This window comes from Etheostoma cragini, chromosome 17 (assembly GCF_013103735.1).
Source record: "Etheostoma cragini isolate CJK2018 chromosome 17, CSU_Ecrag_1.0, whole genome shotgun sequence".
In the NCBI taxonomy this organism is placed as follows: Eukaryota; Metazoa; Chordata; class Actinopteri; order Perciformes; family Percidae; genus Etheostoma; species Etheostoma cragini.
In genome coordinates, this window is record NC_048423.1 from 24,345,601 (window position 1) to 24,358,402 (window position 12,802).

The following is a 12,802-nucleotide window of genomic DNA, read 5'->3' on the forward strand; positions in this document are numbered from 1 at the left end:
CTGTGGTGACTCACGCGGTTTCAGCAGACTTTTTGGAAGTGTGTTCACCAGGATGCTCGTTCTGCTCCTTGCTCTCCTCACAGGTAACTCACATTCACTAATTATTCACATTATCACTTCATTTAACCCTTGTGTAGTACTCCCGGGTCAAAAACTGACAAAGATTTTAAATTTCCATCCTTTTTTCAGACTTTTTGTTTAGTTGTCACTAACATTATCTTACTAGTTTTACACTTCTTTTTGGATTTCAAGGTCAATAACCCTCATTTATATAGAATTAAACCTAATATTTGAGTTAAAAAAGCAGAAATTATAAATTATTTTGACTAATACTTAAGATCAGAGGAATGAAAGTGATCAGTTGTATTTGCAAAGAGCTTTGTATGGAATCCAATCTATTTTTTATGGTAATTTGGTTAAATAGAAACTCATATTTCAGATGTAGACATTTTTTAAAGGGTCAGATTTCACCCGAGGAGACCAGGAGGGATAAATGGGGTCAAGCTGATTACTAGAAGAGTAAAAACTACATTTGACAAGTTTGGAAGTCTGTAGGTGTGTTTTGTCTCTATGTGCATTTTGTGACAGTGTGCATTTATTATTATTATTAGTAGTAGTAGTAGTAATAAATATCTTCACTCTTTTTTGCTTATCTTTTTTCTACAATAGTTCCTTTCTTGGTTATTTGTAACAGATTTGTCCTCCAAACCACTTTTTTTTTTTGTTTTTGTACATTCATTCATCCATGTTTAATATCAAGTACTGTATAATTACTAATGTATTTTGAAAGTTATTTGATAAAGTCAATAAGAATGGTTTAAATAAAAAAAGTAGCATGTGAAGAGCTGCAGCTCAACACCAGCTGTCTGCTGAAGGGCACCAAACCAACATCCTGTGGTTCTTTCTTATATTTCTAGCAGAAGTGAGATTTTTACATTTACAGTGTGTATTTGTGTCTTCACAGTTAGCGAATGTGACAGCAGCACAGTTGTTGTTCGAACAGGCGAAGATGTCACTCTGTCCTGTAAGTATGACGTCAAACACTACAACACAGTGTCAGTTTGTTGGGGTCGAGGACAAATACCAAGCTTCAGGCTGCAACAACCAGCTCATCTCTACAGATGGACACGAAGTGAAAGAAGAAACCAGAGTTTCCAGTAGGCATCAGTTACTGGGACAACTGGACGATGGAGACGCGTCTCTGACCATACTGAACGTCTCAGAGACGGATGCTGGACATTACGGGTGCAGAGTGGAAATACCCGGATGGTTCAATGATGACAAACATCACTTCATTTTGAGTGTTAAGAGAGGTGAGACATTATTATATTAAAGAGCCCCTATCATACTCCTTTTTAGCATCATATACTACTACATATACTACATATACATCATATATATAAACAGTATATATACTCTTGGGTTTGTACAATAGGTCAAAGCACGTAAAAATCATATCATGGGTGCCTGGTTAGCTCACCTGGTAGAGCGAGCGCCCATGTATAGAGGTTTACTTGTCGACGCCGCAGGTTCAACTCCAAGCTGCGGCCCTGTGACCCCCCCCCCCTCTCTCTCTGCTAAACTGTCCTACAAAAATCTGGGGGGGCTTTCTCAATCGATGACATCACTAATGGAGGAATTTTTAAGGCAATGGAGAAAAAGTGTCTGTGGGAGAGAAAGCTTAAATTGAACTTGTTCTTCATACATATATTATGTACACAGAAAAACATATTACACTAAAACAAGGGGAAATCCCCCAAAAATTATAATAGGTCTCTTTAATGAAAAAAAGGGGAATTGTATCAGAAAAGATAGAAGTTGTTGTTGAAGGATTTGGACAACTTGGATTCTCCATCAGAATATAAAGCGCCACAGCTGGGCAGGACTGGAGAGGAGAGCTCCAGGAAATCCAAAGATGCAATAAATCAGCTTTAAAAAAAATAAATCTGAGGAACATTTGTCTCTGATGAAGACGCAGTGATCTTTAAAGGGCATTGCACAGGTTAATGTTCCACTGGTTTCTGTTTCAGCTCCACAGACGACCACATCAACGACATATACAGCAGAATTCAATTCAATTCAATCTAGACCACACACTGAAATTAACATAAACGCAGCAATTCCAATAATTCCACCAAAAGCAAGCATTTAGTGGCGAGGAAAAGCTTCCTTTTAGACAGAAAGCTGGACTGGTGAGGAAAACCTCCGCCTAGCAGGGCGTAGCAGGGCACTGGCGGGCGTAGCAGGGCGTGGCAGGGCGTAGCTGAGCGTTGAGCAGGACCAAAGTGCCACCCTAATCCCAGGAAACCTGCGGGGCGAGAAAACTTAAGGACTCCAGGGAATAAGCTCCCCAACGCCTGTGTTGTTGCTGCTCGTCCTAGACCTATGTTAGTACATCCTGTGTTCTTAATTGACTCAAGAAAAGGACCCAAATCTGACCTCAGCCTAACCCCCCCCGGTGTTTAATACATAACTAAAACTTGAATATTGCTGAAAAGTCTGATGTGTTGAAGCTCGTCGGTCTCCAGTCTGCAGCAGGTTTTCTCCAGAAACTTTGAAACTGAGATGTATGCGACCGATGTGACATTCACAGTGCAGTTTGCAGGTTACAAACAGGCATGTATTCAACAGGCACGGCACTAGTTTATGACTAAAAAAGGCAAATTGTATCATAAGAGTTCAAAGTTAGTATTGCAGATTTCCGATTACTAGATTATCCATCAGAATATAAAGAGTCACAGAGAAGAGCTTCAGGAATCCAAAGAGAATTCAAAAAGAAGACTTCAATCTGCTTCTCCTCCAGTCGGCAGCATATTTGGGGCCGGATTAACATTTGATTGACTGATGATCTTTACTCGTGTTGCACATGTCAACGCTACTGTGGTTTCTGTTCCAGCTCCACGGACGACCACATCGACATTTACAGCAGGTACAACCCAAACAAAAAGAGAGTGGATGATGGTTGAGCAGGAGGATTTATTCACAGTTTTAACTCTACTGTTGTTAGTGAAGACCGATCTGTTTTCATTTGAGCTTTAAAGCGCCCATATTCTGCTCATTTTCAGGTTCATTATTTAATTTAGAGGCTGTAACAGAATAGGTTTCCATGGTTTCATTTTCAAAAAACATATTGTTGTTGTACTGCACATTGCTGCAGATCCTGTTTTCCCCCTGTGTGTTTAGGTCTCTGTTTTAGCTCCAGAGTGAGACATCTCACTTCTATCCTATCTTTGTGTGTGAGCTGCACATGCTCAGTAGCTCGGTAAGATCCCATCAGCTAGATAACTCTTTCTCCAGCTTTGGTCAGTCCAAGGCAGGATCAGCTGGGAGACTTCTTCTAGACCAGGGTCACTTGTGGAATACCTGCAGAAATGGGACAAGAAGTAGAACAGGGACAGGAAGTAGTTCTTTTGGAGATTCTGGTCAACTAGTGGCGGTTGGAGTAGTGTTTAGCCATTGAGAACGAGCTAGCATGCTACGGTTAGCCACCTCGTCTGGTGACGTAGAAAGCCGTGCAGATGTTGAACAGCTGACCCGGAGACTGAAGTCAGAGGACTTCCAGAATCCAGATCTCATTTGAAACACCATGGATGGTTTTTTTCCAAGTTGGTATGCATGTGGAAGCACCAGAGACACAACGTTTTTTTCATAATATGGGCACTTTAAACTCTAGATCAGAACTCCATAAACAATACATCTATTTTTATAACTTCATCGTGACTCGTGTTGCTGACACAGCTGGACTAAAAACATCTGCTTTCATTGCCTTGTCCTGCAGGTGCGACAACCTTGCACCTCCTTACCTCCCCCCCAGCACCATCATGGGCCAGGTGAGAGAGACAGACTTTCTGTGTAAAAAAAAAATTAATATATATTGTTAGAAATGTATTCAGACTAACAGCTAAAGCTGAAAACTGTGAACACAATCTGAAGCTGAAATCAAGACACTTTCAACAGCTGGGTCCATTTTTGGACAAATTTGAACAGTTGCCCTGACGTTTTATTTGAGAATCGTTTTGATTTTTGCTTCCACTCTGATTCCCATGAGACCTTCTCTGTTTAAAAGAAAATGTCTCATAGAAACAGGAAGATGTTTTCCAGACAGCAGCTTGTCTTGTATCAACTGACTTTTCATTTTAGTTTAAGATGTTGTTGATGTAAAGGGTTTGTGTGTTTCTACAGGATAGCATCGTTGTGAACCAGGTTCCGCTGTATGTTCTGTTGGGGGGGGGATAGCGGTCGTCACCGGTAAGTACAACAGTCATTCTCATGGTCCTTCTCAACAATGGAAGTGCTCATGTGGACTTCTAAGTTAACTTCTTATATGTTTACATGGTCCTGATGTTCCCAGGCTACAATAAGTGCCACATAATATAGTTCTTTCCAGGAATCATCCTATTGGATCATTAGGAAATTTCAAATTAAGATCATTATGAAATGAAAAAAAAATGGTTATATAAAGAGACTAATGATTGAAAATGATGAGTAAAAAATGTATCTAATAATAATAATAACGTATACTTTATTTTTTGGGCTTTTCCACCTTTAATTTTTGACAGGACAGTTAAGTGAAAAAGGGGAGAGAGAGGGGGGAGACTTGCAGGAATTAGTCCCAGGTCAGATTTGAACCCTGGACCTCTGTATCGAGACATAAAACTCTCAATACACGTGTGCTGAGCCAACCTGGCCTATAATATACTATAATATATGTATACTTTATTAATCCCGCAAGGGGAAATTACAATTACACACATTACACACAGGCCTGAACTACACACACATGCTCAGTACCTATACATGCACTGATGGAGAGATGTCAGAGTGGGGGGGGGGGTCCGTGGAAAGGCGCCCCGAGCAATTGGGGGTTCAGTGCCTTGCTCAAGAGCACCTTGGCACTTCTCCAGCTACCAGTCCACCACCATACTTTGGCCCGTATGTGGACTTGAACCAGCGACCCTCCAGCTCCCACCCAACTCCCTACTGACTGAGCTACCGCCCCCATCAGCATCATCAGCAGCAGCAGGTCCACAGTTTGGTCCAGTTCAGCCGGACTTCGTCCCCTCTGCACCCCCACAGTCCAGGTCCGGTATGCTTGTATCCTGACTGGTCCAGCGTTGCCGACATCCCGTTATTCGGATAACTCTGATTGGAACAACTACAAGTTACACCCCCTGGGCCAAGTCCCGCCCCTGTCTTGTAGTCCTCAGTCGGACCCTTTTTCCTCCATACTGGACTGTATGTTATTATAAGACATGTAACTCAAATCAAGCACTCTGATTGGCCAGACCTGTATAAAGTACTAGAGACCCAGACTTGAGTAAAAGTACATGTGCTCTATCAAAAAAGTTACGCAAGTACAAGTACTAAAGTATTCCACATTTGTTGTACTTAAGTATTGCAAGTAGTTTATTTTAAAATGTACTACTCTAAGTATTGTGTTATGTAGTTATTAAGGAAAGCGGTCAAAAGTTTGGATATCATATTCTTTATATTATTTCAAATGTTTAGCCTAAAGGACACTCCCAGTTCCTTTGGCTGTAGGGAGCTAATTAGCTAGCGCTTACTTATAGCTCAAGCTGGTGGGCTATTTGTGTATTATATTTATAACTTACCTTGATATGTTTCTTTAAATTCCACGTCGAATTTTTGCCAATATTTTGCAATCTTTTGCGAGGCAGAGTAGCACTTCATTCTATGTGAATTGACTCAGACATATGAACACATCTACTTAATATTAACGGTCTATGGGTAGTCCAGAGACTAGAGACTAGAGCGTGTACATTGCAATGTACCCATAGGAGAACAATAAAGAGAATACATTTTGAATTATAAAAATTATTATGTTATTCTGCACTGTCCGAAATATCGGGAAGAAAGACAAGATTAATCTCACAAATGCACGGAAAACAGACTTAGAAGACATTCTACAAAGCTGTTTTAACTATGTATTTAGCTTCCTGAGGAATACAGGACTAATAAAAAAAATTGAATTTATTTTGCGTTTCATTTATTTGTTTGTTTGCTTCATAATAAGTCATGATTGGAAATGTTAGACCCATGTACCACACCCCAGTCCAGCTGGTGGCGGTAATGCCCCATTAAAACTAGTTGCCAACCACCATAAAACCATAGACAGTGAAAGAAATGGACCAACAGGTCCCGTTGTTCTGGACGGAGACCAGTGAAGTCTATTAGAAGCTCTTTCCCGGTGATGGCTGAGCGTTACTGCGCAGCCTCCAACTGATCTTGAAGACGTAGATTTGACGTGAGTAACCTGTCTGAAAGTTGTAAGTCTTCTGGTAGCTGTGCCAATAGAAATCTCAAATCGTTCCCAATCAACAGAGTGAGCACAGTAGGAGATAACATAGACACTGGCTAATTACTGCTAACTAACCTACTAGCTAAAAATACCATAGGCACCGGCTAATTACTGCTAACTAACATGCAAGTTAACGTTAGTGATTAAACCTAAACAGCTAATGTAAATTGAAACTGTCTGCGAGCTTCTCCTGACATTACGGTGATTTGTCGACTATGCGATGGTAAATTGCGTTCATAAAAACGTCTGGTACGAAGCCATAACGTGAGATACAAGGTAACGAAGCCTTTTATACATTGTCGTGTTTCTTTAGAACTAAACAACGGACAAATAGAGTCTTTAAACGCTTGAAATGTAAAGTTATTCGCTGTCAAATTGACGTCAAAATGAATAGGAGTCAATGGGATGCTAACGGCAGGTGATGGCTTCGTAGCATTAAAATGGCGCCGTGGGAGCTACGCTTGGGAGGAGAGGCTCATCCCCTTGGTAAAACCGAAAGAAGAAGAAGAAGGCGAAGAAGAAGAAGGAGAATACGACGAAGAAGAAGAATACAGTGGTAAGTAATGTAGTTGTGCCATTGTCGACGTTTGTTTTTAAATGTAACAGTCTGCGGTAAACCGTGTTTGAACGCAAATGGAGACAGCCGCCACAGTTCCCTATTCATTTGCTGTTATAAGCCATTATGTTAACTTATTTAAGTTTCCATTTGGTCGCTGGTAACTGTTCACTGTCCAGCTGTCTGAGCGGCGCGAAGGTGGAAACATAACGGAGCAGCCAGCCTCAGGCTCGCTAATGTTAGCTTTGCAAGTTCCAGGACACCGAGCTAACATTAGCCTAGCCTCTATGTGTCTGCTCTCGTTTGCAGGAAACATCAACCATATTCCAAATTAAAAAAATCTGGCTTGTGTGTGATGTAATATGGCACTGTAACACGACCGACTGATACACACATGTGTGTTTACCCGCCAGGGTCTATTAGTGGCATCGATTATTATATTTATATAACGTTGTATCCCAATAATTAACGTTGGTGTCATCAAATCTAAGTTTTACATTCTGAAGAAGACTGCATCTATTTACTATGTAGTACTATGTAGTGTTTTATTGAATGACCACTGTGGATCAATTCATAGGTTTTTGCTACTTAAATAAAAGAACATAAAAAAGACTAGATAGATAGATAGATACTTTATTGATCCTGAGGGAAATTTTAGGCAGCAAGTAGCTTAGACAACCATAACACAACAAACAGATACACACATTTATCACATAGGAATAAAAATTAAAATCGCTCACAGAAATGCAATGGCCATTATAAGGTGAGATACTATGGTAGACTGTGTGCAATGGTTATAGTGCAAAAGTGAACAGTGCAATAGATCATGATTAAATATTAACAATAACTGTTAAATATTCACATAATAACTTAAAACTGACTGAAAAAGATTAAGATGTAAGATGTGCACATTAGAATGTGCACCAGCAGTCCTGTGAATGACTTAATATGAGTAAACCTAACGAGGACATTTGGCACAAGACTTAAAAATAGGAGACAAAATTAACACTAGTAGGCACAGAGTCCATTTCCCACACGCGTAAAATCTATTTCTTTGCAATCAACATCCCAAACTCAATAGCTTTCTTTTCATAATAGGATGTGTAGCTTTCAAAATCCCTATAAGAGGGTTAGGTTCCAAACATTAGAGAAACAGTAAAAATACTTTTCCAATACTATTCATTTTGTGCTGTTTCTTTTAGTTCCGAGGGTAAATGTCGCTGTCTGCACGTCTATCCCTGTAAATCACTGTTTTCTGCATGCGCGTGTGTTCTGGCTTTAATGAGCAGCTTGTGTCATCCCAGAAACAGTTTTTACAGTTCAAGATGACGACTTCATGGAGTGACCGTCTGCAGAACTATGCCGACCTGCCAGCCAACATAGACGGTGTGGCCATGAAAAAGTATCGACGAGAGGCTCACCAGAGGTACGTGTTAGTCCGACTGCAGCAAACAGCTCTCCTGAAGTCTTAAACACAGATCACTCCTGTTCCAGAGTGTGCTTTTACATGCACAGCAGTAGCCAGGGTAAGGTCTTGCCACCATTTAAGTAAATAACCAGATTATGTCAGTCCTCCCATCTATAAATCAGCAGGGAAGCATGGGACCCTTGGTTCAGTAGGTGGCGCTCTGCCAACATAAAACTGGCCCGAGTGAGGTTTTTATTTTCCAATTCTTCTGGTTGACCTAGTAGAAAGTCAACAACTTGGAAAATCCTCTCCTCGCCCATCCAGAATTGGGTCCTCTTGACAGTACTTGCTAGGCGAAGTCCTCAGTGGATTTAAAGCTCATGTTGTGGCTGCTGTTTTTGACACCATTGCTTCCAACTGCTCAATTCTATTCCAGGTCAAAAACCACAGCGGAGTTGGGAGGGGCGGTTATATCCTACGAAGTATGTGCAGACGCGTTGTACTAAACTAACTGGGGTTACCAAACACTACACCGATGACCCATAGTGCTCGAAGACCTGGTTGAGACCACAAACGAAGACAGGGGAAGAAAAGGAAGGCTAACGTTAGGCTAAAGCTAACTCCTCTTCAGTCATCACTATGCAGCATTTTCTTTGTCAAGCAACTGTCTCTGGTGGACCAAATGACTGTCCACTGTGCTCAATGACTGGAATTTTCAGTTTAATGTTTTGTACACAGTTTCTTCTCTTAAATCTCTTGAAATCTTACACCCATCTAGACATATTAAAACCTAACCAGGTCTCCCAACAATTTAGATATCCATATTATTTCCAGCCATACATAAAGAGTAACTTTAATACAAGGCTGAAGAGCAGTAATTTTTTTTCTGCTTGTGCATGTTTTGAGTCTGTCGCCCCTCAGTGAAAATGGAATAAAATGAAAAAAACAAGCAAAACCCAGAGTTTCTGCTCCTTTACAAAAAGTGCAGATAAAAAAAAAAATATATTATTATTATAACCCTTACCCTTTTCAGATGATTTGTTGAAAACACTAATAATACTAATAATACATTTTATGAATAACATTTGTATGGAACCTTTTTTATACAAGTTACACTGCAACGTAAGCTGTTATGTAATATCAAAGGCTGAGGGGAAGTGAACGAGAAGAAGTTGCAGTACTGATGAAACCCGACTTATGACTCAATATGGACATGCCGTCAGGCCTGGACTCCAGCACGTATCCAGCACGTGACATTTGGGGCAGATAGAGAGGTGAAGTCCCTCCCCTTTCCCGTGGACCGCCACGGGACCTTAACTCTGAAAAAATATGAGCGGTAATGAACGGAGAAAGACAAATTATTTTTTTGATTATGTCTGAATTGAGCCATGAATTACACACATGGTTTTTGTCAGTTTAATAGATCATTTTGCAAGTCACGAAGGTCACAGTTTATTGTTAAAAAGGAGATATATGGGATATATAATTTATCACGGCTACACATTTGTGTACTCACATTGAATTTTACAGAGTAACGTTACTCAAGTTAGTTACAACTGAGACGCAGCCAGTGTAACTGGCAACATTACTGGAGCGTCTAGCAACATTGATGCTGTGTTCTCTGCCTGGCAACCTCCGTGAACTTGGAGCGTGGGGAGGAGGGGCCGGGGGAGACGACTCTCTCCAGCATTTTGAATTTGGACTACAGTAACTATTTTAAACACCAACTGTCAGTTTTACATATTGGGCCTTTTAAATGTAGGTAGAGCAGAACAAGGGAGTAACAATTGGGACTTTTAGAGTGAAGGAGAAATTACTACACTCATAAGACTTTAAAAATAATGGACGTAGCATCAGTGAAGTCAACCATTACAGTAGTTTGTAATCTGGAGCAAATTGGCCATCGCCATCTTGGTTTTTTGAAACCGGATGTGGCTACTGTTGACGAGAGGGTTGAGCTGGGGAGGATGACGCGGCCAAGCCAGCGTCGTTTAGGGTTGCAATGGCACTAATTAAAGCTAAACTAAGTAAAACGCTAAAGAATGAAACACAGGACTGCACACAGGACTGCATGTACGGCAGTAGGAGCTACACACCTAAAACAAGTTCAGGTCGACATTAATGTCCACAGTGCCATGGTTAGCATTGCTTAGCCTCTGTCCTGATTGACAGGTCGCCTAAAGCACGCATAATATTATATACAAAGTGAACATCATGCTGTATTGCAGAAGACTTAAAACTCATCACCAATAAACTCATTATGAAAATGTTTACTGAGGTAATTATTAAATTGAGAAGTACATTAATTTCCATGGACGTCTATAGCAATTTCTTTTTGCAAACTATTATTTTTTTACAGTCTGTGCTTTAACTTATACTTTTAGTAAGTACTGGGAACATATGGGGTATTTTAGAGGAAATGAGAAATGACTGCAGCAGTCCAGGTGTGCATATCGACCCCAAACAATCCCCCCCCCCCAAAAAAAAAAGCAAAGAAAGAAGTGATATTAAATGGAAATAAATAATAGTCATTAAGAAAACAGTTTATCATAAATAATATAATAAAAACCTTTTATATTCCACCCCAAATGCCTTGTTGTTTGAGTTCTTACAAACGGAACAGCATAGAATAGGCTAGCTTGTTGTTTATATGTAAAGTACGATAGTAAGTACAGGAGAACAGAAGCAGGGAAGTTCCTTCCTCATGTTCGAATTGTTTCCAAATAATAACAGACACTGATCCAAGTTGACTTTTTCCCAGACTGACCAATCCTGAATTTCAAAGTTTTTAAAGAACCTGGGAAGCAGAACGAGAATTAAGAAGATACGTATATCTGTAACATCATATTAGACTGTATTAGAATCATTTGATAGAAACGATGGAGCCATGAAATCTATAGAAATGAATGCTTTAAAATGTCAGATGAGTTGATTTTTGTATGTGTGAGACTTTATTATGGATAGCAGGTACTGGAGGCAGTTCCAATAGAATATAGATTGGCTGACAAAGACATTAAACCAAAGCCATGTAGCATCACATCAGTGCTAATACCAGCAGCCATGAGTTCAGTGGTAATACTACGTGTATTCTCTATCACAAAGCTTTCCAAGGGATCTGGCCCAAAAACATCCTGCAACAAGGTATGCCATCATTTTATTGTTGAACTAAAGTGCGACTACTGACTAAATTCCGTTTAATGTCCATGATGTGAAGTGATTCTTCATCCTACTCTCATAGAACTCCATCCGTACTGACACTGATTGTGGGTTAGGTGTCTCCATGTGGACACAGCAGTTGGTGGTCATTGTGAATTTACTGGGAGCTCTTTCTGTTGCATTCCCCTTGTTCCTGCATCTTTCCTTTTAAATCGCCATTCCTTCCTTCATCTCTCATCCATTCTAAATAGAAACTCAAGGCCAGTGTGCGGTCTGAGCGTGCTCACACATTATATGTTTACATCATAACCCGTATTTCTGCATGAGCAGCCAGACGTGGCTGTTTCTTGTGAGCTGCTTCCAGAGAGTTTTACTGTCAATGAGTGCTGAGCAGCAATTCTGTAAAAAAACAGCTGATGAAGATGAAAACAGGAAATGGAAAATGTCTGCAGGTTGCCTCATAGACTTAAAACAATAGTTAAGGTCACGTGGTTATGGCTGGCTATGTTTTAAGAACTAGACTTTGTCTATAGCATAAACACCAAATTACTTATCTAGTAATTGATCAATCATTTAAATCAGTTATCAAACCATGTCAAACATTCTCAATTATGTTTATATCAAAAAGAGTATCTCAAACACCTCTCAGTACAACGCAGTACAGCTATACAGCTGTTAAAACTACAGCCTCCAAAATTTGAGCTGACAGATGAATCAGCCCCTTTCAGTCTTAACATAAGCTTCTAAAAGGAGAATTTACTGCAGGACTGTTCTATTTTAATGCATTTGTTTTAGTTAGATGTACCTTAAATTAGGGATGCACAATATATTGTTTATTTAAATCATCATCGCAATATCAACCTGCACAATGTACATATCACAAAAGGCTGCAACAGATTGCAAAAGACTAAGATTTACAAAAGATATCAGTAGAAAACTGCACTTTTTTTTGGTGCTTTTTTTATTCAATTCAGTGTTTAATTTTTTTAATTATAATGTCGGCAACGATTTCCTTTTAATTTGTTTTAAAATCAACACAATGATAAAGCAGAACACAAAGCAGCGGAAATGCAGAACTGAGTACACTTTAGTGTCTGTTAATACATATCCATATATTTAGCAACATGATCCCGTATTTTCCTCATATTGTGCAGCTGTCAACAGACTGTATATTTTAATTTTTAAATGACCATTGTTGATTTTATACTGTCTATTATTTGGTGGTAATGTTTAAGAAAGGTTCTAGTGTTTGTCTTATAACGGAGACAGCAATGAATGTGGGGAAACACAGAATCTACACACTTAAAAATATAAAATTGGTACCTTGATGACATTTTCTGTTCGATGTCTTCCCTGTCACCCT

The 12,802-nt window shown here is 39.7% G+C and overlaps 1 protein-coding gene, 1 long non-coding RNA gene and 1 pseudogene across 3 annotated transcripts in view; 2 read left to right on the forward strand and 1 right to left on the reverse strand.

Annotated features, from left to right (window-relative positions):
• Positions 1–5,140, forward strand: LOC117960574 (annotated as a pseudogene).
• Positions 5,019–12,802, forward strand: part of nt5c2a (5'-nucleotidase, cytosolic IIa) — a 19,323-nt gene continuing 11,539 nt past the window's right edge. Inside the window, exons 1-4 of one of the 2 annotated variants that reach the window (XM_034898181.1) lie at positions 5,019–5,023; positions 6,874–6,875; positions 8,195–8,301; positions 11,386–11,424. In XM_034898181.1, the coding sequence (XP_034754072.1) occupies positions 8,201–8,301; positions 11,386–11,424 (140 nt within the window). In that variant the 5' untranslated portion in view covers positions 5,019–5,023; positions 6,874–6,875; positions 8,195–8,200. Of the gene's footprint in view, positions 5,024–6,844; positions 6,876–8,179; positions 8,302–11,385; positions 11,425–12,802 lie in introns of those variants that run through there. The other variant, XM_034898182.1, reaches the window with a different exon arrangement.
• Positions 7,351–12,802, reverse strand: part of LOC117960361 — a 23,355-nt gene continuing 17,903 nt past the window's right edge. The window contains exon 3 of the long non-coding RNA XR_004660128.1: positions 7,351–7,361. This is a non-coding gene — a long non-coding RNA (uncharacterized LOC117960361). The remainder of the gene's footprint in view (positions 7,362–12,802) is intronic.